The sequence below is a fragment of the Natrix helvetica genome (assembly GCF_964273705.1).
Source record: "Natrix helvetica genome assembly, chromosome: 3".
In the NCBI taxonomy this organism is placed as follows: Eukaryota; Metazoa; Chordata; class Lepidosauria; order Squamata; family Natricidae; genus Natrix; species Natrix helvetica.
The window spans coordinates 32130096-32156715 of NC_138549.1; the positions used below are offsets into that span (position 1 = coordinate 32130096).

The 26620-nt window shown below is 39.8% G+C and overlaps 1 protein-coding gene across 1 annotated transcript in view; it reads left to right on the forward strand.

The window, feature by feature from the left end:
* The window catches only part of EDAR (ectodysplasin A receptor), a 99310-nt gene that overhangs the window by 44595 nt on the left and 28095 nt on the right, over positions 1-26620 (forward strand). Inside the window, exon 2 of the mRNA XM_081945963.1 lies at positions 26112-26180. Coding sequence (XP_081802089.1) covers positions 26130-26180 — 51 coding nt within the window. The 5' untranslated portion in view covers positions 26112-26129. The remainder of the gene's footprint in view (positions 1-26111; positions 26181-26620) is intronic.

Here is a 26620-nt window from a genome sequence, read left to right on the forward strand (position 1 = left end):
CAGAAATGTTGTCGGCGCTCCCGGATGACAAAGGCACGAAAGCACTTTCGTGCCTTCGTCATCCGGGAGCGCCGACAACATTTCTGCCTCCGCAGCTCCCGGGCGCAGCCGGACAGATGTAGCCACAGCGACGCCGAGGCGGTCCGGGCGGACGAAAGAGTGAGCGAGGCAGCCTGATCCTCGGTCGCTCACCGGCCGGACTGCCTCGGCGCCATTCTGGCTACTCCGTCCGGCCGCGCCCAGGAGCTGCGGAGGCAGAAATGTTGTCGGCGCTCCCGGATGATGAAGGCACGAAAGCGACTGGGGAATGACGAGAACGTTCCTGCCTCTGCTGGATTTCGTGCGCTCCTTGCGACTGTAATATGCAGTCGCGAGGAGCGCGCAAAGTCCAGCAGAGGCAGGAAGGTTCTCGTCGTTCCCCAGTCACTTTCGAGGACTGCGGAGCGTGAGCCGGCGGAGCACGCTCAGGAAGGCGGGGAATGGGATCACGTGTGCTGGAGGCTGAGGCAGTCTAAGCCTCCAGCACATGTGGTCCCATTCCCCACCTTCCTGATGACGTCACCAGCCTTACCAGCCATAAACCTCACCGCACGTCACTGGTTTCCACCCATAGCTTGACTCCCTCTTCTTTGGGGCAGCCTCAACAAACAAACAAACAAACAAACAAACAAACATTTGTAAGATTTTTCTTTCTTTTTCCATAGGAGCATTTAGGATGTTTCGGTTATGGAAATTTGGCATGTATATGTTTGTATAAGATATAAGATTGTGGCCAGAGTAACTGCTTACATCACATGGAGGAATATATTTATTTGTGTAATTTGTGCATTTAAATTTTCCACATAAAATGCCTGCTGAAGATCAAGTGAGGTACATATTTAAAAAATAAACATGCCACAATTCTGTCAGAGTCCTTGGGGGAAGCACATATAAACTGATTCTGAAGATGTGATATTAGCCCAGCCAAACTGGTATTCTTTGAAGGTTAAGGAGTAAAATCTAAGACGGGATCTTAGGTTAAGGAGTAAAATCTGAAGATGGGATCTTAGCCCAGCCAAACTGGTATTCTTTGAAGGTTAAGGAGTAAAATCTAAGACTGAACCAGATGTTATAAGCTCCTGTTCTATGTTTCCTAGAGTTACTCAAAACCATCTGATTTCAATGAGAACCTGTTAATGTGGAACATGTGGGTAATAAATCCTAAAAGTTGTACAGATTATAAAGAAAGATTCAAAATTGAAGATCTAAGGGCCAAACAAAACTCAGAAAAACTGTTCCTTTTTCATCCCTTATTCAATTGCTCCAAGAAACAACAAATACATCTGAAGTTGGACACATAAAATTGGTCATTTCTCATGTAAATAAACTCCAAAATAAGCCCTATTGGATCCACTGGGACCTACCGCTTGGTAAGCAAGCGTAGTATTGCAACTTTGACAATTCTACATTGGATTTTTGAAAGCATTCAATTTTTGTTATATTTTACCTCTTTGTTAAAAAAAGAAGAAAATCATTCACGTTGATTTTGACTCTGACTTATGCCAATAAAACCATTTTTGTTCTTTTATCATACCTTTGCATTATTCAACACAGCAGTGGAAGAAAATTTGTATTATCAGAGTTAATGGGCCCCTGTTAAGAAAGGAGTTATTCTCTGCTTTCTGTATTTGATTTCACTGATTGTAATTATCCTTCCAATGTGAATGTATTCTGAAAATCCAGGAAAAACAGTTCATGGATTTGACGAAACAGATTCTAGTCCACAAACGCTGATACTACAGCAACAAATCTTTTGTTATTCTTTCTTTCTGATAGTGCATTAAAATGTCTTTATTTTTTACAACCTGAATTTTTCAGATCTCATGCCCACCCCAGTCATATCACTCCTTTGATGTTTTTCAAAAATAAGCTTCAAATATATATTTATGACAGAAAGAGACTACCATGAAACTATTAGTAATTACTATAAGAAATAAAAAGTAGCCTCTTTTTATATTGGGGCATTTACTATATTTAGTAAAATATACTAAATGCCCCATTGATATGCCGATATAAAAGCATTCCTACTTCCCAGTATGAACTTAGCACATCTACTTATTAGGTATAACATCGAAGCATAAAAGCAAAGTTTAAGTTTCCTGATCCAAGCATTTTTAATAGTGCTTTGGATATGAAAATAGAATTATATTGCCATTCAATGAAAAGAACTTTAGCTGTAGGTCTGAAAAGTACCTGGGACTAGAATCTATGTATCACCTCAATCCTTTTTTTTAAAGGTATACAATAGGTATACAATATACAATACCCTGTTTCCCTGAAAATAAGACCTCCCAAGCTAATAAGCCCAATTGGGCTTTTGAGTGCATGCGCTAAAATAAGCCCTCCCCTGAAAATAAGCCCTCTTCAAAAATAGTGCAACACAGCAGCAGCCATGAGGTAACCATGCTCGCTGCCTCTTGTACCCCACCAATAATAAGACCTCCCCGAAAATAAGGCCAAGCGCTTATTTCGGGGGCTAATTATTTTTGGGAAAACATGGTAAACTCAAAAGAACAACATTTAAGAACCTTTTAAAGCAGGTGCAATGAGGGCAATTACCTCAGTTCACAGCCTTGGATAGAGCCGCATCCAAAGGAAATATGGTAATTGAAATAAGAAGGATCCATGTTCTTTCATTCCAACTAACAACATTAATCATGTAAAAAATAATGGCAAGGATTGTTTCAATATTACAGTTTCTGTATTGGGGTATTACAGTCGCAAGGAGCGCACGAAATCCAGCAGAGGCAGGAACGTTCTCGTCATTCCCCAGTCGCTTTCGTGCCTTCGTCATCCGGGAGCGCCGACAACATTTCTGCCTCCGCAGCTCCCGGGCGCAGCCGGACAGATGTAGCCACAGCGACGCCGAGGCGGTCCGGGCGGACGAAAGAGTGAGCGAGGCAGCCTGATCCTCGGTCGCTCACCGGCCGGACTGCCTCGGCGCCATTCTGGCTACTCCGTCCGGCCGCGCCCAGGAGCTGCGGAGGCAGAAATGTTGTCGGCGCTCCCGGATGATGAAGGCACGAAAGCGACTGGGGAATGACGAGAACGTTCCTGCCTCTGCTGGATTTCGTGCGCTCCTTGCGACTGTAATATGCAGTCGCGAGGAGCGCGCAAAGTCCAGCAGAGGCAGGAAGGTTCTCGTCGTTCCCCAGTCACTTTCGAGGACTGCGGAGCGTGAGCCGGCGGAGCACGCTCAGGAAGGCGGGGAATGGGATCACGTGTGCTGGAGGCTGAGGCAGTCTAAGCCTCCAGCACATGTGGTCCCATTCCCCACCTTCCTGATGACGTCACCAGCCTTACCAGCCATAAACCTCACCGCACGTCACTGGTTTCCACCCATAGCTTGACTCCCTCTTCTTTGGGGCAGCCTCAACAAACAAACAAACAAACAAACAAACAAACATTTGTAAGATTTTTCTTTCTTTTTCCATAGGAGCATTTAGGATGTTTCGGTTATGGAAATTTGGCATGTATATGTTTGTATAAGATATAAGATTGTGGCCAGAGTAACTGCTTACATCACATGGAGGAATATATTTATTTGTGTAATTTGTGCATTTAAATTTTCCACATAAAATGCCTGCTGAAGATCAAGTGAGGTACATATTTAAAAAATAAACATGCCACAATTCTGTCAGAGTCCTTGGGGGAAGCACATATAAACTGATTCTGAAGATGTGATATTAGCCCAGCCAAACTGGTATTCTTTGAAGGTTAAGGAGTAAAATCTAAGACGGGATCTTAGGTTAAGGAGTAAAATCTGAAGATGGGATCTTAGCCCAGCCAAACTGGTATTCTTTGAAGGTTAAGGAGTAAAATCTAAGACTGAACCAGATGTTATAAGCTCCTGTTCTATGTTTCCTAGAGTTACTCAAAACCATCTGATTTCAATGAGAACCTGTTAATGTGGAACATGTGGGTAATAAATCCTAAAAGTTGTACAGATTATAAAGAAAGATTCAAAATTGAAGATCTAAGGGCCAAACAAAACTCAGAAAAACTGTTCCTTTTTCATCCCTTATTCAATTGCTCCAAGAAACAACAAATACATCTGAAGTTGGACACATAAAATTGGTCATTTCTCATGTAAATAAACTCCAAAATAAGCCCTATTGGATCCACTGGGACCTACCGCTTGGTAAGCAAGCGTAGTATTGCAACTTTGACAATTCTACATTGGATTTTTGAAAGCATTCAATTTTTGTTATATTTTACCTCTTTGTTAAAAAAAGAAGAAAATCATTCACGTTGATTTTGACTCTGACTTATGCCAATAAAACCATTTTTGTTCTTTTATCATACCTTTGCATTATTCAACACAGCAGTGGAAGAAAATTTGTATTATCAGAGTTAATGGGCCCCTGTTAAGAAAGGAGTTATTCTCTGCTTTCTGTATTTGATTTCACTGATTGTAATTATCCTTCCAATGTGAATGTATTCTGAAAATCCAGGAAAAACAGTTCATGGATTTGACGAAACAGATTCTAGTCCACAAACGCTGATACTACAGCAACAAATCTTTTGTTATTCTTTCTTTCTGATAGTGCATTAAAATGTCTTTATTTTTTACAACCTGAATTTTTCAGATCTCATGCCCACCCCAGTCATATCACTCCTTTGATGTTTTTCAAAAATAAGCTTCAAATATATATTTATGACAGAAAGAGACTACCATGAAACTATTAGTAATTACTATAAGAAATAAAAAGTAGCCTCTTTTTATATTGGGGCATTTACTATATTTAGTAAAATATACTAAATGCCCCATTGATATGCCGATATAAAAGCATTCCTACTTCCCAGTATGAACTTAGCACATCTACTTATTAGGTATAACATCGAAGCATAAAAGCAAAGTTTAAGTTTCCTGATCCAAGCATTTTTAATAGTGCTTTGGATATGAAAATAGAATTATATTGCCATTCAATGAAAAGAACTTTAGCTGTAGGTCTGAAAAGTACCTGGGACTAGAATCTATGTATCACCTCAATCCTTTTTTTTAAAGGTATACAATAGGTATACAATATACAATACCCTGTTTCCCTGAAAATAAGACCTCCCAAGCTAATAAGCCCAATTGGGCTTTTGAGTGCATGCGCTAAAATAAGCCCTCCCCTGAAAATAAGCCCTCTTCAAAAATAGTGCAACACAGCAGCAGCCATGAGGTAACCATGCTCGCTGCCTCTTGTACCCCACCAATAATAAGACCTCCCCGAAAATAAGGCCAAGCGCTTATTTCGGGGGCTAATTATTTTTGGGAAAACATGGTAAACTCAAAAGAACAACATTTAAGAACCTTTTAAAGCAGGTGCAATGAGGGCAATTACCTCAGTTCACAGCCTTGGATAGAGCCGCATCCAAAGGAAATATGGTAATTGAAATAAGAAGGATCCATGTTCTTTCATTCCAACTAACAACATTAATCATGTAAAAAATAATGGCAAGGATTGTTTCAATATTACAGTTTCTGTATTGGGGTATTTTAATTGGTTTTAATTGGTTTTAATCATTAGTTAATTTATGACTATTGTACAGACTTTGTGCTTAATTTGTTTGTCTGGGGTTTTGTATCTTTGTTGTTTATTGTATATTTTATTTCTGTCTGTATACCGCCCAAGTCCCCTTGGGGAGAGGGGGCGGTTTATAAATTTAATAAACTGAAACTGAAACTGAAACTGTATGCTTCTGATTACTGACCACAATCAACAAAATAATAATGGAGAAAAAGATGGTTTTTTTTTTTACTGTAGCATGTAGCAAGAAGACAGTGTAGAAAGTGTTTCAATGAGAGTCATGCCGTGTGAACCTCTCAGAGTTTTTAAAAGTAATGCTTATAAACAATGTTAATATAATAAACCAAAAGAAAAAACATTCAAGATTGTAATCTCACTGTACAGGATTGTAGCATCAACAGATTTTAAAAGATTTATTCAACAGTTCTCATCAACAGATTTATTCTAGAACTGAGCCTGGTATGATTTAATGGGGGAATAACCTATGTAGAATTGCAATATGACCCTCTACAGAAGCATAAATAATAACACATTTTCCTTTTTGTCCAAATATAGGCTATATTCCCCACCAGGGAGAAACAAACAATGGTTTTAAGATTTTTCCTAGAAGCTATAACATTATTGTACGCTAATTACAAATCCTGCAGACTTAAAAAAAATGTTTGGTTTTGTCTCAGATACTGTATGGGCCCCTAAGGCCATAATACTCAATAAGTTGGTAAAAATTCTGTAGCAGAACAAACTTCTCGTTCATTGTCTACACTTAGGCTTTGTGCATTGCATTGCCTTGCCTAAAGTGGGCACAACAGGCAATCCTTGATTTCTAACCATTTGTTTAGGACTGTTCAAAATTGCTATGGCACTAAAAAAACTTACAACCGATTCTTGCACTTACAACTGTCGCAGCCAGTCATGTGACCAAAATTCAAGCGCTTGGCAACCAGCATGTATTTACTAATGGTTGCAGTGTCCCAGGGTCACGTGAATACCATTTGCAACCTTCTCAGCTGGGTTCCGACAAGCAAAGCCAATGGGGGAAGCTGGATTTGCTTAAGGACTGCATGGTTCACTTAACAGCCACAGTGATTTAACAACCGTGGCCAGAAAGGTTATAAAATCAGGTGCAACTCACTTGATAATTGCCTTGCATCGCAAGGGAAATTCTGGTTCCAGTTTTGTTCATAAGTTGAAGTCTACTTGTAGTGTAAAGTTTCTAAGTTCATAGATGCATCTTAAAAACCCTGCTTTGGAGCAATGCTGAAAGATATTCCCATAGCCACTGTCAAACTGCTCCTTATGTAGAGGAATCAGATATTCTTCTGGTAAACATCCCTATGTTTTTAATCATGTAAAAGAAGCATCCCACACTTTGAAAGACTCAAGTTTGAGCCAGGAAAGGAAGAATACATAAATGGGAGCTGGGGTATAAGTTACCTGGATTTCAGTTGTTTGAGGGCCTCTGAGTTGTTATGAGGAATGGAATAGTCCACAAAGAGTAGGGAGAGTGAGAGATTGAGACCCGAAGTAGATTCTGCAGAGATTTTGGATCAGAGATTCCAGTTTATCTTAATTATGGAACATAAGGGTGATTGCCTTAAAAAAAATACTGTCAAGAAGACATTTGGGATCTGAAATCTTCCTTCAAATATAATACCCATTGATAGTCCCCTCCCCAAATGTTCTTCCCCATTCCATGAGTGAATTAGATATAAAAAGCAAGCTCCCCTGAGATCAGTTGATGGACAGATGTGCTGAAATGGGGAAAGTGGCTATGCTAGGGCTATATATTACTTGGAGGTAAACAAGCATATATCATTGTTAGCATGGAATTGGACTCAGACTCTGAAAAGAGATTCTGAGAAGAAAAAGGGACACGAAGGAAAGTAATTATCAGGAAGATAATGTGGAGAACTGAAGTAGCAATAGCATGATTTTTCTCAGCCCAATGCGCAGCAAGATGGGTTTCATGTCCACTCTTGTGGTTTAAAAACTCATTTTCCCATCTGCAAGTTATTGTCTTATTTCATCTACTCACTTTCTTGATTAAAGATCCCGTTGTTTAAAAGTGTTCCTCTTACACATTTTATTCTTAAAACTTAATGAAACAATGTTTATTTGCACACTGCTCCCTCCCTTAATGCCTCAGGACAGCTGAGCTATTAAAGGAAGAACCACTGAAAGCAGAGAAATACAATTAAAAGGAACCATAAAACATTGTAGAAACAACCCATTTAAAGCCATGAAACAGTAAAAATTATTATCAGAAAGTTTAGATAAATAAGTATGCTTTGAGCTTTCTCCTAAGGTAATTAAGAATGATGTCGCTTGACATCACCAGTGGCATTTTCTCCCACAACATAGTGCTTGCAAAATGTCAAATGTATCTATGGTGGTACCCAAAAATGTTATTTTATTGAACATCAAATAATGCAGAGCAGAGCAAACAACAGTACATAACTTGCTTCCTTCCTATTCTCCTTTAGCTGAAACGTTTACAAATCATTGGCCAGCTACTTATTGTTAGCTCATGGGATTCCTATCAGGGAAGGAATATCTCTATAACGTTGCAATAATTGTAATTTTATCTTTATAGGAATGAATGGCGCTTATTCCATTTTGTGGAAGCAAAGCAGTTAAACAAAAACATATTCAGTGTTTCAATTTCAGGGGTGTCTCACGCAGAATGATTTTTAGAAAGGCAATATGGTGACTACGATAGTGCAACTAAAACTTTGCCTCTGGTTTATCCATGTCAATTCCCACCATTGTGGCCACCATTTTGATTGTTTTTGTTACAGCTTGAGGTTATCCCAGATTAATGTTAAATTCTCAGATGAACAGTTTTGCAAATCTGTTTACAACTTTCTTCACTTGGTTCTGTCGACATGCGTTGAACTCAGTTACTGCCATGTGAGTAAGAAATGGCAGCTATGAAATTTGTAATCTCTAATTGGCCTTGGGTTGGGAAAGCTACGTTATGCCAGGGATGACAAACCTTTTAGGCACCAAAGAGTGCCCAAAGTGTGGGTGGGCACCCAAACTGCAAGGCATGGGTACCTGCGCATGTTTGCCCTGCACATGTGCCCCCACCCTGCCTAAACTGTAAGGTGTGGGTGCATGTGTGCCTGTTCCATGCGTGGCAGAGACCAGAAGACCAGCTGGCTGGTGGGAGACACATGTGCATGTGCAGCAGAGACCCAAAATAGAGCTGGGGCAACAGCGCACATGCCCACATAGAGGGCTCTGCGTGCCACCTCTGGCACACATGCCATACGTTCACCACCACTGTTATATGCAGAGCTGCACTCCATAAGGGAGTGAGTCCATATACATCTGATGAAGTGAATTGTAGCTCATGAAAGCAAATTCCTTTTAATAAAATTCAGTAGATGGATAAGTGCTACCAGACCTCTTCTGTTTTCCAATGATGTATTGTTTTCTCAACTAACAATTGTTCCCTATTTATGCCTCACTGCTAAATGTTTGGATTGAATCCATATAAAAAACTGCATTTGTGATGATACAAAAATCCCATATGCTGTATATATGATTGTTTATTATCCACTTGTTCAAGCTACCACTTGATCCTGCAACCATCAGGATGTTGAATCTGCATGTGAAAACCAGCCCTATCATTATTTCTTCTGCTCCGTAAAGTAGATTATTTTTTTAAGTTGCCAAGAAATCTCTCTCCTTACTCAGTGACGAAACACCTGAGGACAAACATTATTTGATTCTAGCAATTCTTCCAGAGTTCTTTATATTAATGCCGCCATGAAATCTGCTTGCTTTAAAATAATGCTTATTCCTTTAAAAATATCCATATTATGCCCTTTAACTGCATTTGTAATACTCAGGCTAACTTGGAACAGTTTAAAAATCAATACAATTAGTGAAATAAAATCAATAGCAACAAGTGAGCATGAGTAAAGGGAAAGACAGCTCCAGCAGACGAAAGAAGTCTAAAAACAAAGGGGCAAAGATAGGCCACGAGAGGCATGTGCACTAACATTACAAGATAGTGTTTCGGTGATAGCAAGATATTTTCTACCAGCTTGATATGATCTTTGGAGCTTAAAGGTTTTTAAAACAATAGTAATGATCATAGGCAAGAGAAAGCAGAGTAGTAATGGGTGCCATGGATGCAATCCCAAAATAACTGGAGTACCACTTGCACATCACTGGCATTCACAAAATCACTATCAGTCAATTGCAAAAGGTAGCTTTAGTTGGAACAGCTTACATCCTGCAATGATTCTCTTAATACCATCAAATAACAATATCTACCTATCTCACATCTTTGGGAAGGACTCGGTAGATGCCAAATCCAGTCTAACCGTCTGGCTGATCATAATAGGAATTTGTCCAATCAATCCTACTTCAATTATCCATGTAATAGGAATATTTCTGAATGAAAGCAAAACTTTCACTGCCATGGCCAATACTCTATGTAACAATTACTTGTTGAATGAAATGGAATACCTGTTAAAAAGGCCTTTTTGGACTTGCTGGCATATAGGATACATGCAACGATACATCATTACATTTCAGAGTTTTAACTTTTCATGAGTGACCATGAACATATGCATCCTGATGGATCCAATTTAATTTTGGCCAGTAGGAGAGGTAACCAAAGCAGGTTACTCAGTTTATTGCTTGTTGCAAGTTATGTGCAAAATGCATTTCCTAGCTTGCTTCTTTTCTAACAAACCAGAATCATAAGCCAAGAAGAAAAAGTGCTAACAGAAAAACATGCCAAAGCTTCTTTGATGAATCAGAATTCTCAGTGAGATGTATGTTAGCTTAGCAGTTGCTTTTAGGCAGTTTTATTTTCCATTTTTCCTGTGTGGCTTTCAAATCATATTGGACCAAGAGTATATAAATCCTTTTTTCGGGATTTAAATATAATATTCCTTTGTTTTCGGTGCTCAGGGTCTCAGTGTTTTTGTATACCTCTTACACACTAGAAGAGTACAAACCATTACAATTTTGAACTCCCAAATTAATACCCAAACTGGCATGAAATTATCTCTCTATGTTTGCACTTCATGAGCTGCAATTTCCTGATTTAAAATATGTAGGTATTTCTGTGAATTGTATATAAAATAAATATACTGCATATAATGATGCCTATATTTTAGGTAAAATTGCTGGGGAAACAGGTGACACGATAATATATTAGAAAGAAAAGCTGTGGATATCAAAATAGGCGTATTCATCCATTTTTAATAGTTTAATAGCTCCTAAGGCAGGGGTGGGTTCCTGCCAGCATTACTATGCACATATGCACTTTAAAAGATCTGTGCATGTGCACAATATTAAAAAAAAGGGGGGTTTACATTTTTTTCAATTAATATTGTTCTGCACATTTGCAGAACAGAAAATCAAGATGGTGCCGCCGAGCATAGAATCGATATGGTCATGTGTCCGGCCGAGTTACTATCTATTCGGCTGAACCGGACCGAACCAGGAGGAACCCACCTCTGACCTGATGGAAAAGAGCTGGTCTAGTCCTGGACAATAGACATCAAGATTAACACTGATTCACTGGGCCAGTAACATTGCAAAGCAAGTTGCTACGTTGAAAAGAACAAGGTAAAATATTGACAGGGAATGGAAAATGACATGGTGCCTTTGCCGTTGTGTGAGAATGGTCTGCACCTGAGTAGCAGTAGATCTGGCCATGTCCCCACTATGCTGGCATCACTCTCTGAAGATAGAACAATTACATTTCAAAGACACGCACATTCTTCGGTGACCCAAGGCAGAATTTTTGCAGCACCATGGTTGCAGCAGAGTCAATAGGCTGGGACACGGCAGAACATCTGCAGGGCTTAGCTATTGTATATAGTTGATTGAGCAGAAGAGATCTTTCTTGGAGAGCTTATTGGAAGCAAATAAAATGTACCCCAAAGTGTGATTTTATCCACATTTTGTAACAGCTCGAGCAAAATAAGAAATAATGGATCCAGAGGGCCAAAATTTACCTTGTACAGCTCCTTTCCCTATTAGTATGAAATAGAAAAGTAAGAACAGAATATTGTTTTTAGGTGATATCAAGACTGCAAACACCAGAAATATTCCCCCAGTGCAATGTAACACACAGATTTTTAATTCTTGTTTTACTAGACATCTTGGCAGCATCTTTCCAAAATTCCTGAAATATTATTCTGAAAGTACTTTGAATCAATTAATGCCTTTCTGTCTCTTCACAGACTTAGACAGTCTGATGACTGTAAAAAAATTGACAACACATTTTTACCTTCAATTTCAATAGCAGTAATCCTTACTTTTGAAATTAAGACATTAATAAAAGGATTAACTCTGAATCCCAATAACTCCTATGTGTTTCCTAGCTCCTGTCCTTCTGTAAACACCAAGTGAAAGAGCTGGCAACCTAAATTAATAGCACAATGAAAGTTTCCACTCTTAATTTTGCTGCACAAACCCCACATGTATTTTTATATTTTCCAGGGGGTTGGTGCAGGAAATAATTGATAACACCATTCCCTCCAGCTGCCTGCCACCAACCTTACACAAGAAATCACTTGACGGGGGGGGGGGATGCAGATTTATGCCTTTTTCATTCATGTTGGACGGGAATTTTTACTACAGTCTCTTTAAGGAAGGACACCACATGGTTATGTATAACTTCTGAATATCTCAGTCACCTCTGTGATCAAATAACATCTGTGACTAAGTCAGTTTGGTGGTGTCTGTGCATGCAGGAAAGAGTCGTTTCCTTAATCCTCTGGATTGGAAAAGACAACTTCAAAATTAATTTATGAACTGGATTTATAGCTTCCTACTCCTTTAGAAGAATAAAAAACCCCTCAAATTCTCATGCTCTGTTTTAAACACAGGAGACCATTATATACTGTCCATTACCGCAATAATTTCATACTTATTTATCACCCAAACTTTCAGTTTGCCTGGATTAATCATCCAAATTATTCTCCTATTGATCTTCATGGTAATACAATCCAATGAATTTCTTCCCTCTTTTTTCCTCCAGTTATCAATTATTTTAGAATCTAATATTTAGACACTCAGTGATGTGCTCCAACACAATTTCCCCTTGCTACACGTATTTGGTTTTTTCCTGTCTTTTGAACTTTTTCTATCAGACAGCACCAAATTAAAACTATATATAAGCTCTTTAATACTTAAGAGCCAAGTGTTAATTAAGACCAGCCCCCGTATTTGTGCTGGAATAATAGTCGAAGTAGGAAATGAGTGCACAAAATTTGGAATCAGCACAAAAAGCTAATCCTTCATTTTAAAGTACATTTTAAAATCTGGGAGCTAGGTTACCTTTGTCAATAGCAAATATTCTGGATGCTAGAACGAGATTTACATATAGCACTATTTGTGCAAAGCAGTGTCTGCAGGAGGAGTTGTGAGAGAAGAACGACAAAAACAGCAATCTGTAGTCACAACAAAAGTCTCACACATATAAATGGTTGTAGGAGGAGAGCTGTGTTAGTCTATGGTGGCAAAAAACCCTCAGAAGCAGTCTGGTTTTTTTAAAGCACCTTTTCCGTCTAATTTTTATTAAAAGGCATCAGGTTTTGTGAGCTGCAGCTCCCTTCATCAGATGCCATCAGCTTCCGCTTTTCAATAAAATTTGTTAGAAAAGGTGCTATCAGACTCTTCCTGGTTTTTTTTTTTTTTACATAGAAAAGTTATGGACTTCGAGATGCAATTTCATGTGGCTGCTTTCCTCATGATGACAAAAAGTGTGGATCCTCTAGATCAGTGGTTCTCAACCTTCCCAATGCCGCGACCCTTTAATACAGTTCCTCATGTTGTGGTGACCCCCAACCATAAAATTGGTGTTTCAGTTCCTAAGACCATTGAAAATATGTGTTTTCCGATTGTCTTAGGCCAACCCCTGTGAAAGGATCATTCGACCCCCCCAAAGGGGTCCCGACCCACAAGTTGAGAACCACTGCTCTAGATGTCCAGGACAACACTTCCTTAACTGGTGACTGCAAACACAAGAGTTTGTACAACTTTGCCCCTTAAAGTAGTAGCATTTTACCGCTTGCACTTGGTAGTCCTGGTGCATAAACATGGCCTTCTGAGTTTGAAATAGCAGCCCAGCTTGCTCCAGCGAGATTCAGAAGCCCTATTCAGAACTAAATTAGAGGAGAAAATGGTATGTAATGGCTCATAAATAATCAAACCATAGTTTAAAACATTAAAACAAGAGTGTGCCTCAGAGAAGGACAAATATAAGATTGCTGAGATACTCACCAAACTTGATGCAGGTAAGCAGAACAGATGGGGCCTTTGTTATCTGATCATTCTCAATTATTCTTGTTGTTTGAGTCAACTGCCACCACATCTACCTGGGCACCTCCAAAATTAAACCACAAAGAAATCCTGAACAAGGACAGTTATGATCCTGCCTTCTAGTTGCGCTCACAGGATGTCCAGAATGATCACGATTCAGATGATTGGTCAGGATGGTTGCAGCTTCCCAGTGACATGGTTGCCATTTGCCACCATCAATAACAGCTTCCAGGAAGCAAAACGAATGGGAAAGCTGGTAGGAGGTTGCAAATGGTGATCATTGTGACTGCAAGATACTGCGACCATGTGGGATTCATCTTAACAATGGCAGCTGGGTCTACTGCAGCTACTGTCCTAAGTTGGCACGGTTACATGAGGTTGTACTTCAATGTAATGGAGTTGCTGAGCAACAGAGTTGTTGGTCCCAATTCCCATTTTTTTTAAGTAGGACTATATATTCTTCAAAGTAGACTAAGAATTCAATGCCATGTAAGTCAGTGTTACTTTTATTGTAACAGCAACAGAAACTTTCAAGTCTCACTGACTTGGAAGTCATTCCTTCCTTCCTTCCTTCCTCTTCAGGTGGACTAGGACTGGCCTTTCTGAGACGTTTTCTTCTTGCATAGTCTCAAGCCTCTTTCACCTGCCTGTTGCCTTGATAGTGACGCCTGTCCTTCAGCTCTGTGCAATATCTATTCAGAAGGAACCCATGCTGGGTTCAGTGGAACAGTATGTATTTCACATTTAAAAGAAAAACCATGGGAATTGAGAAAGAAAACCAGAGCTAAATTATACATTGGATCTGTTCTCTTTGTTTCAATTTACATCATCATTGCATATGCAACCATTGGTTCAATGGTACAAGATAATCTATTTATTTTTATTTACTATTGCATTTGTTAAGGCCACCCAGGTCCAAGAAGACTCTGGGTAGCATACAATAGATCCAAAAGATATAATATAAATATACAATTGTATAGATAAAAGCCAGCCTCCTTTCATCCTATTTCAGGTGATCTGGTTAATTTACTAAAATGTTTCTAAAAGAAAACATCTCAGAAGGGGTGCTGGTTATTTCCCTGGCATTTGGACTCGTCCTAAGAAAAAATATTTGCAAAACTAGTGTAATTTTTTTTTTAATAAACTGGCCGTATATCCAACCAGCATACCAAACCATCAAATACATGAATATTGCTTTTTGTGGGGGATGCAAAATCTAAGTACTAAAAATCCAGTGAGCAAAACTATATCTATCTGTTCAGAAATATCTCCCTTTAAATTCTGTGGGGCTTCCTTTCAGATTAATAGGTACTTTAAGACTACGGCCTTAAAATTTGCATTCAGTGGATCTCCAAGATCAGAGGTCTCCAAACTTGGCAACTTGAAGAGACTTGTGGACTTCAGTTCCCAGAATTCCCCAACCATTATAGCATAGCTGGCTGAATAATTCTGGGAGTTGAGGTCCACAAGTTGTAACGTTGCCAAGTTTCGAGACCCATGCCCAAGACTTCAGATCAATCCAAGTACAGGTAGTCCTCAACTTACAACAGTTCATTTAATAACCATTCAAAGTTGCAACGGCACTGAAAAAAAAAGTGATTTATGACTGTTTTTCACACTTACAACCATTGCAGCATTCCCTTGTGTCACGTGATCAAAATTTGGAAGCTTGGCAATTAGTTCGTACTTATGACGGTTGCCGTGTCGTAGGGTCATCTGATCACTTTTGCGACTTTCTGACAAGCCAAGTCAATGGGGAAGCCAGATTGACTTTAACAACCGTGTTACTAACTTAACAACTGCAATGATTCACTTCACAACTGTGGCAAGAAAGGTCGTAAAATAGGGCAGGGCTCACTTAACAAACGTTTCACTTAGCAACTGAGAAAGTTTGGGCTCAATTGTGGTCGTAAGTCGAGGGCTACCTGTAATGAAGAAAAATCCTTTTAGAGACCAAAGTTCAAGGATAAAAATATGGCTTCTGTTTCATCTCTCGCTCCCAGTTTTATTACAGACAAGTCTGTGGCCCCGATGTTCCTTTTCAATTAAAGGATAGCCAAAAGGAGCATAAGCGGACACCCCTCCAGCACTTTTGAGTCTTCTCTCTCACGTTTTTATAGACTAAGCACAGCATTCTCATTAAAAAGCCCAGTTTTGCCATTTACATGGCCCTAAATTAATTCATCTGCAGTAGATTAACTATGATTAACCACAGCATGTAATTCATTTTAATATCCATTCAATTGTGTTGAATTTTTAAAAAGTATGCCAGAAATTTCAGCAATATTTTATGTTTCCCACTTTTTGTCCAGTTCTATATAGATTTGATTAATATACACTCTTAGTTTATAGACCCCAACCCCCAAATTGCCACACTGGAATACCTCCAAGCAATAACCACCCATGTTGGCAGTCATTAAACTGCTGTAAAAAAATCTTGACAACTCTCCAAATGAACATCAAATCTTTCCAGAGTTCCTCCAGGGCTGTGGAGAGATTAACCCTCTCAAAATTAATATTAAGAAGAAAAGAAGAAGAAGAAAAAAAACCCACCACCCCGAATACTTCATTACTCCCTGCAGCTTTGCAACTAATTTAGAATCTCTACAACCTTGTGCCAATACATCAGCTCTACTTAGCAGGGATGTTTTTGCTTTCAAATTAACATCTTCTTTGACTACGAACATTGGCCTGGGGGATTGTTTTGTGTATGTTTAGAAGTCTGTCTTACATGAAACTGAAAATGTCCTTCAAGATCAGTGGGGAAGGAGAAGGTTGGACTAGAAGTGGTATTGTAATGTCTCTGTTGATTTGCGACTCCCCGTAGAAACAACTAGTGGAACAATTTTCTTCTAGAAAGGTTGAAAGACAGGTGGCCTTCTGTAACACTCTCCCTATGCTTAATGTCCCTATCCCCCCCCCTCCCGGTCTCCCTAAGAATGAGATTCTAGTCATCTGGGAAGAATGAATTAAGTAGCTTTTGAGTTCATATTGAAGAATAATATCCATAAAGTTGCCATTGTAAAGCCCAGATGATGTGTGACTGCTGTGTCAAAGAGTATTTAATGCTCTGCAAGGGTCCAGGTGTGCTTGCTCCCTACATTTCTTCTTTACTAAATCAGATTGATTTTTTTCCACCACCACCACCCCCTCCTGGTCTGCGTCTCCAGCATTTGCCAGCCCTGATTTACAATCTCCTTGACAGCCAGCTTGTGATTTTTGCAATTAGCTGAGCACGTGATCAAGCTCAGCCAAGGGAACTACCTCCAAAGCTCCCCCGCATGTATGAATTCTGCCTGCAGCTTGTGTGGCTTCAGATTCCTGGAGAATCCTGCTCGGGCCTGCGAGTTGGCACGGGAGCAGGATCACATGCTGCAGTCCTTCCAAAGGCTGCAGCTCCTTCTCTTGACTGCACACACCCAGCTTTTCTGCTGAGTTTGCAATATGACAAAAAAGCAAATCCCACTTGCTATCTTTGCCCTCTCTCCGTTTGGACTGCCAGGTGGCGCAGGGTTCAGCGCATGGCATGGCACAACGAGGGGGGGGAGAGGAGGCAAAGAACACCAGAAAAGCTTCACAGAGAAATGGCTAGAATGAATCAATAGCAACTGTAGTTGTGATATGAATTTATTAAAAGCGTGAAGCATTCAGAATGACATTGAAATACCAACCTAAAGTATTGTAAGGTTCATCATTCCCTATAATCAGTGGTGGGATTCAGCCAGTTCTCCCGAACAGGTGGTTAACTTTGTAAGCAGTTCAATACAATAATACAATACAATACAATAGTAGAGTTGGAAGGGACCTTGGAGGTCTTCTAGTCCAATCCCCTGCCTAGGCAGGAAACCCTATACTGTTTCAGACAAATGGCTATCCAGCATCTTCTTAAAGACTTCCAGTGTTGGGGCATTCACAACTTCTGGAGGCAAGCTGTTCCACTGATTAATTGTTCTAACTGTCAGGAAATTTCTCCTCAGTTCTAAGTTGCTTCTCTCCTTGATTAGTTTCCACCCATTGCTTCTTGTTCTACCCTCAGGTGCCTTGGAGAATAGTTTGACTCCCTCTTCTTTGTGGCAACCCCTGAGATATTGGAACACTGCTATCATGTCTCCCCTAGTCCTTCTTTCTATTAAGCTAGACATACCCAGTTCCTGCAATGGTTCTTCATATGTTTTAGCCTCCAGTCCCCTAATCATCTTGGTTGCTCTTCTCTGCACTCTTTCTAGAGTCTCCACATCTTTTTTACATCGTTGCGACCAGAACTGAATGCAGTATTCCAAGTGTGGCCTTACCAAGGCATTATAGAGAACCGGTTGTTGGAAGAAATCTCATTTTGTTTTTTTCCCCACTTTACAGACCTAATCCTGTAAGGAAGGCAGGAAGGAAACATTCTGGTGTTGTTTCTAGCCTAATCTTTATTGCCCTGCTTACAGAAACTGCCTCTCCAGTTAACCCTTATTACATTGTAACAGCTAAGACGAAGTGCCCATCAATGTGAGTGACATTGAATTGGCCACGCCCACCCAGTCACTTGACCACCGATCCCAGCTGGTCTTTAGGGCAGAGAATTGGTTGTTAAATTATTTGAATCCCACCACTGCCTATAATCCCTGTGATGGGCACAGCACAGCCTTTTCTTTGAAGAACACGGCATATTTGCAAGGATACCCGCTGAGTCTTCTTACATATAGAAAGAATGAAAGTGGTCCATGTGTGCATAAAAAAGTCAAGATGACAGCCACAAGCATATGATGCCTCTGTCGGATGCCCACAACCCTAACCACATTTTATAATAATACTTTATTTACAGTCACAGACCAAAACATGACCACTACAAAAGAGACACAGCAGCCAGTCACCAAAAGCCCAACTAAGGGGGGTTACAGCTCTCTCCTCTAATGGTCACAGCTCTCAAGAAAAACCTGGAAACCTGAGAGGTGATGTACGAGGAAACATCCCCAAGGCAATGCACAAACAAATCACAGCCATCAGGACCAGAAGGGACGATTTCAGGAAGAGACAGTAACCTAGACCAGTCCGCACTATACGCCCTAACCACATTTTGTTCTCACATCAGTTTTCAGTTCAGGAGGAAGAGAGATGGAACAATCTAATAATAATAATGCATAAGAATTTATTCAAATAATGGGACCCACATCCCCTTTGCACCAGTAGCACATTTGTTATGATGGAAGTATCTTCAATTTTGCAAATGTCAGAGAGCGTCCTAGTGGATTTTTGAAGGCCACCTGTTTGCAAAACTAGACACAATTGTTTTTTTTTTTTTTTATTAAAAGAGTTTTGTACAAACAAATTTTCCCCCTTTTTACCCACACAATATAAATCTCATACAAATGCTATACCCCCTCAACCCCCCCCGCAAAAATTCACATTCAAATATTATACCAAACACTTTACCCCCTCCCCTCCCCCCATCTTAAAATAGATTACTCATAACCCCTCTCCTCCCAACAAAAACTATATAAATTACTCTTAAATTAATAATAACACATTGATCATTTTCTAAGCTAATTTAACATCTATAACTCTTAATATAAACGTGGGAAAAAATATGGGTTCAGAATGTTAAATTTACACAGTCACAGAATTTAAGGGAGAATTTTTATAAAATGTTTTACAGATGGTATTTAGATCCTAAAAAATTATCATGCATGTACCCAAATGTTCAACCAAAATGTTGGAGATGCGGGTGTCTAGATGCTACCTTTTTTCATGTATGGTGGACTTGTAACAAGGTTAAAGCTTTTTGGATAAAAATATGGTGGGTTATGCAGAATGTATTTAAGAAAAGAATACAATTCACTCCACAAATGTTTTTATTGGGTATAGTTAAGGATTTTACCAAAGGGGAAACAAAATTGGCCTTGTATATGGTTACAGCAGCTAGGTTGTTGATTGCGCAACATTGGAAAAAAGATTTTTTGCCGACAATTGATCAATGGATTCAGAAGGTGGCGGGGTTCGCTGAAATGGCAAAAATTTCAGCTTTCTTAAAAGCTCAGAAACAGGAGGATTACACACAGGAATGGGCAAAATGGATTGATTATATACAGAATAAATACCAGACTAGGAGTTATTATCTAGCCTTTAGGTAAGAATGTTTAGACCGATAGATGATCAGAGTAAATAGTATATGGGATGTTTGGAATTGTTAGAGTGGTATACAGCGGAAGTCAGGGGGGTGGGTTTGTGTGGGAGGTGGGGGAGGGTTAGGGTGGAGGGTGGGGCAATATATATGTATGAATAAATTAGAAGATGGGACTAATGAAACATTGTTAGGCTAGGAGACACAATTGTTTTGATAGGGGCATTTCCCCCCTTATTTCCCCCTTACAATTTACATACAAAAGGCATTCCTGAATCAGAAGTGGTGTGTTTCAGGAGCATCCTACACAGGGGCTTTGCAGGGAATTCAAATTAGTATCATGTCAACATGTTTCTAATGTACAGCAATCCTAGATTTCCAAAATAGACACCATAGCAAAATGCAGAGGTGGGTTTCCAATTTTTTTACTACCGGTTCGGGCGCATTCCCCTCCCCCCCATGCATGCTACTTCTGCGCATGCACAGAAGCATCTGGGCAGGTGGACGGAGCCTCCTGCCGCCGCTACTATCAGTTCGGCCAATTGGGGCCAAACCAGCAGCAACCCACCTCTGGCTAGATGCAATGGTATGTGGGAATGACCTTAGGCGAGAAGAGGAAGAGCCACAGCCCAGACAAAGGAAATTTCCATACAAAGGAGGAAGAGTAGCAAAAATGCCTCAAAATGAACCTTTCCTAGTTTTCAGCAGAGTACAAGTGAAGGGAGGGAGGGATACTTATAAGATTGATGTCGGTCTTACAAAGTAGTCCGGACAAGAAGTACACCCAGAATTATTTGCTCTAACTTTATTGTAAGGTTAGATTAACAGAATCTTGTGTGATTTTCATTAGCTGGTAATGCTGAAATATAGGACCCTTTTCCCACACTACCTATAGTTAGCAAGGCAATTGCACATTTTACTTTCTGTTACAGTTTCTAAGATATTTTTCGCTGAAATGGGAAAATCTGAAATTATGGCTCATGTGGGGGCAGTTCTTTCTTCCTTCTTCCCAGGCGACCATAATAATAAGCCTGCAGAATGAAATGAGATAATAGAATTAGCCTGATCCTGTACTGAAGCAGATTCTCTACATCAATTTATTTTCAGAAATTGGTATGTTTAACCTAATGAAAAGAAGAACTAAGGGTGACATGATAGCAATGTTCCAATTTTTTAAAATTCAGAATAGAGCTGGAAGAGACCTTGGAGATCTTTTATTCCAACACCCTGCTCAAACAGGAGAACAGACTTCTGGTTTGCCCATTGGGCCATTTTTCACCCTCCAGAGCCTTCAGGGAAGCCTCCTGAAGGCTCCGGAGGGTGAAAAATGGTTTGCCTGTAGGGCCGTTTTTCACCTTCTGGAGTCTTTCAGAGGCTTCAGAAAGCCTCTGGAGCCTGCGGAGGGGAAAAAATGGGTCCATCGTGTGTCAAAAGCGGGGGAAGGGTCACGTGCGCATGCACACGTGGGGTGGGGGCTCACCCCCTGCGCTCCCCCCCTTTTGGCACGCAAATGGAAAACAGGTTTGTCATCAATGCCTTATACCACTTCACACAAGTGGCTATCCAGGTGTCTTCTTAAAAACCTCCACTGATGCAGCACCAGTGGTGGGATACACCCGGTACGCCCGGTACAGGTGTACCAGTGCCTGCTGGGAAAACCAGGTACCATTCTGGTACGGTGCTCCGGAGGGCCCACCCACCGCCCATGCTCCTTACATGTATTTCAGCTGGTTGGGGCTTCCATGCGTGCACACAGAGCGTACAGCACCTGCGTGAGGCTCCACTGAGCAGCTGGAGCATCGCGGAGCATTGCAGGCGGTAAGTACACATGCGCGCACATGCTGCACAAGTTCATGTGGTGGACGCCTGGCCCCGTTGCACTGTACCAGTTGCAACGGGATCAGGAACCCACCACTGTGCAGCACCCACAACTTCTGAAGGCAAAAGCTGTTCCACTGGTTAATTGTTCTCACAGTTAGGAAATTTCTCCTTAATTCCAGGTTCCTTCTCTCCTTGATTATTTCCTGGAATTTGTGAACCTGCCATAAGGAAGAGGGGGTTAACCTATTCTCCAAAGTACCTGAAGTCAGGAGATGGCTGGAAACTGAACAAAGAGAGAACCAACCTAGGACTAAGGAGAAATTTCCTAACAATGAGAATAATTAACCAGTGCAATGGCTTGCCTCCAGAAGTTGTGGATGTCCCATTACTGGAGATTTTAAAGAGGAAATTGGACAGCCATTTGTCTGAAATGGTATAGGATCTCCTGTTTGAGCAGGGGCTTGGACCAGAAGACCTTCAATGTCCCTTCCAATTCTGTTATTCTGTTATGTATTTGTATTTAGAATTTCAGTTTAGAAAGCAACCAATTCATCACTGACTCTGAGTGGGTGTACTGCATTGTGCTGATACATTATCTAAAAACAAAACAAAATAACACTAAAATAAATATTGGGATGGGGAGAGATAACCTAATCAAAACTGGTACTGACAGATGGGCACACCCCAAATTATTCCAGAATCCAGAGTGGGGGGGATTTTCAACAATTATTTAAAGCAGTGGTTCTCAACCTGTGGGTCAGGACCCCTTTGGGAGTCAAACGACCCTTTCACAGGGGTCGCCTAAGACCATCGGAAAACACATATTTTCGATGGTCTTAGGACCAAGACACCAATTTTATGGTTGGAGGTCACCATAACATGAGGAACTGTATTAAAGGGTCGCAGCATTGGGAAGGTTGAGAACCACTGATTTAAAGGCTTGCAAGGTCCCACCAGTCCTAATCTCAGATGTGAAGGGAATTCTACTCCAAAAGAACCACAACAGAGAAAAGGCTCTTTGTACACCCGTCAAATGAAATTGCTTAAAGGATGGGACAGAAACACTGGTTAGATTTTACTAGGTGGGCAGAAACAATGGGAGAGATAGCCGGTCCCTATGCCAAGGGGGGATTTATAGGTAATAGTTCTTTGAATTGAACCCAAAAGCTGATTGAAAAGTCACTGATAAATCTTAGTTTCAAAAGAAACTAAATTTACATAATACACTAAGCAAGAAAAAAAAATCAAGGATAACACAAAACTACCTTAAGGCATCTGCTGGGTCTTTCCTTGACTTATTTAATCAGATTCTGTGAACATGGCTAGAAAGATGTGATGAAGGTATTCAAGAAAATGTATATACTTTCACCTTGACTGCTTAGCCTTAGATCATATTAGTGGCAAACATGATGAATACAAGAATGCCTGCTTCTTTCTTATTAACAATATAGGAGGATAGTGAAGGATGAGAGCTGAATTGTTAACTCTAGCTATATCTTTCTGCTAGAAGCAAGGTTGCTTCAGAATAATTTATCCTTGGTTATAATAACGCTGTGGTACAGTCTTCATCAAGTCTCATTTATTTTTGAGACAAATCAGTGTTATTTAAGTTAATAAAGGTTAATTTGCTTGCTTTCAGTCAGATAGCTACATTTTTTATGAATGAAGCCAATGATCCACAGAGATAGAATCTAGAATCAGACTAGAGCTGGAAGGGACCTTGGGGGTCTTTTCGTCCAACCCCTTGATCAAGCAGGAGACCCTGTACAATTTCTAACAGGTCGCTGCCCAGTCTTTTCTTAAAAACCTACAACTTCTGAAGGCAAGCTGTTCCACTGGTTAATTCTTCTCACTGTTAGGAAGGTTCACCTTAATCCCAGGTCTCGATTAGTTTCCATCCATTGTTTCTTGTCTTGCCTTCTGGTGCTTATATGAAGAAGAAGAGGTCAATAAGTTGACCTCCTCTTCTTTATATAGTGTACATGATATACATACACTATATAAAGATACAGTATATATAGTGTACTTTATATAATAGGGTAGAATCAATCTTCAGGACAATGTTTATATACAAGCCTCCACACCTGGGCTACAACTAAAGAATAGGTAAATGAACCCTTGTTGGGAATGGTTTATTGGAATGTGTTTGGTGGAATAATGTATGGTTGTTAGAAAACTTCAACACAGAGCAAGCTATATGAGGCATAAGATTTTTCCTTCCATAGTTATGAATACATGATTCTATTCTCAAAAGTATAAGAATATAAGGAAATAAGAAAAGATATGATTGTGAAATGGTATTCTTAATACCTCTATTTAGGCAATCTAAGTTTTTATGTTTGCCCTTTGATAAAGCAATTTTTAGAGGCATTATCTAATCAAAATTGAGAAGTTTTAACTGCATCGGTTTCAAGTGAAAATATAATGTGTATTTCATTCATTTCCGGAGAACTCAATAAGACTTTTTTTTTTAAAAGGCTGACGGGTTGATTTGTGTTCTAAAGAAATTATGTATAGATAGATCAGATTCTTTGCCTTCCTTTCCCCATCTATACAGTAACTTGTCTGAGCTAGTCTACTTGCTAGAAGGAACATATGCGGGGAGTTTACTACTTAGTAGTTCAGTAGTATACTTATGACATCAGCTGTATTGATTTTAAAAGTAACATCTGTATGTGTGCGAGAGAGAGAGAGCCATTATTTAACCGGACAAGGTAATGTAAACTGAAACTACTGTATGCTGCCTTAAGATTCAGAAAATAACTTATAAGATATGTGTTCAAAATAGATGTATAGAAAAAGAGTTAATGCTTTCTGCAAAGACCACACTGTTACAGCCACACCTCAAATATCAGAGATATTTAATTTGTTAAAACCCTGAAGCATAAACCTTTTTTAGCAAAAGCTTGTTCTTTTTTTCCCTCATCTGCTGAAGGGCAGGATTTTACTCCCTTTCTCCCAACAATTTCACTGGAGAGGGGGAAAAAACAATTACTGAATCCAATCAGTTGTCTCTCATGCTTTTGGTAAAAAAGGGGGTATGTTTTTGAAATCTGGGAGTTCTTTTTGTTCTTCTGACTGTACTTTCATGCTAGAGTCTGCCTGCCTGCCTGCCTGTCATGTTATTTATTTAGCAATTCATACTTTGATTGAGCTGCCCATCACCTCTCAAAAAAACTCCCCAAGACCCTATGAAAATCCAAGACATCCATTAGATGCTTGGAGCAGGCCTCTCTAACAGATCCTCCCCTCTGCAGAAAAGCATGGCACTTCAGTCAAGCATCGTCTGTCCATAACAAGGGGAGAAGTTTAGTCTCCTCCATCTGTCCCAAACCAAAATTCAGATCTCATATGTTCCCTCAGTAAAATGGTTTATATCCAGGTTGCCATTGTTGCCATGAATACCTGGGCTAATTCAGATCTTTCACCAAGGAAGACAAGTTAAAACTTCCAAGCACAATCAGATTGGGGAACTTTACTGTCACCCAGCATTAATATTATATACATCCCTCCCTGCCAAGGATAACACAATGGAACAGGAAGACTTAATCAAAAAACACAATCCACGTCTGATCCTTCAAAAACCAGGAAGCATTTGCAATGTTGTGCCTTTGATGCCAGGAGAGTTTCATGGATGATAACAGCTGCCCCCCTCCCCTCCCTAATGGGATTGTGGCTAATGCCACATCCAATATTTGGGTGGGCAGAACTCTTTCGTTTAGATTTTAATAATACAAACCAGGTCTGCTATCTCATTCTGTGTTGGAATGTATGAATGATCTTGGGGATAAAGGAGAAGAGATGCTACCTGGAAAACAATCAAATAAGACAGGGAGAGCCTTCAGCAGCTTAATGGTGAGACAAATAACTTAGGAAAGACTCACTTTTATGGGTCAAGAGGTTAAAAATGGTGGCTAGAAGTTTATATCTTCAGACTTGCAAGAGTCTGTTAACGTAGCCTTACAATAAAGTAGGAGTAGCACATCTAATTGTGTTTCCTGCCTACTTTACCCGGGAGGGCTGACACATCCACAGTTAAATTGGGACCCTGCCTCTTGGAATAAGGAGAGACACTTCCCAGTCTATTGTGCTTTTAATTAAAAGCGTCCTCTGGAAATAATAACATCCTTTGTCTCTGAAGCTTCTTGTTCAGAACAACTTAGCTTTAACTAATGAATTGCTTAACCATTCTTTCCTATAAAAACAAGAACTTTTTATAGCAGCTTAGTATTGTGCGATGACAATGATTTCCAAGTAATATGCATAAGAAAGCATTCTAAATGTGACCTTTTTTCCCTGGCAATAACAGTTAATCTTTCTTTTCTTTTCAGATAAACTACCAAGATAATATGGTGTATCTGGGAGAAGGCAGATGGACTCATATGTTCCCTTTTCTCATAGTAGGTATTTTGAATGCATAAGCTGCAGGTCCATCCATTAACTGTAGCAAATTGTCAGAAAAGAACCATTCATTAGTGCTTTATTGATCAGAACCAAAATTTTCCACGTCGCTACTTCAGAATATTTCATTTTAAAAATACCTTTTAATGTCTTAAAAAAAAACCAAACCCATAAATGTCATTAATATCGTTGAATCTCAAGGAATTAGGTTGATCTGATTGGCAAAGTACATGTAATGTTTATTATTTTTACAAGATCCAGGGTTTGTGTTGGATAGAGATGGAGAAAGAAGAGAGCAGAAATGTCTAGCAGCTCCTGTAGTTTTCATTCTTCCACTCTGTGAAGTAGGAGTGGAAAGGGATGGAAGAGATTTGGTTTCTGGGACCATGGTTTGTACAGTAGTGAGTTTCCATTTTTTTTACTACCAGTTCATTTGTGT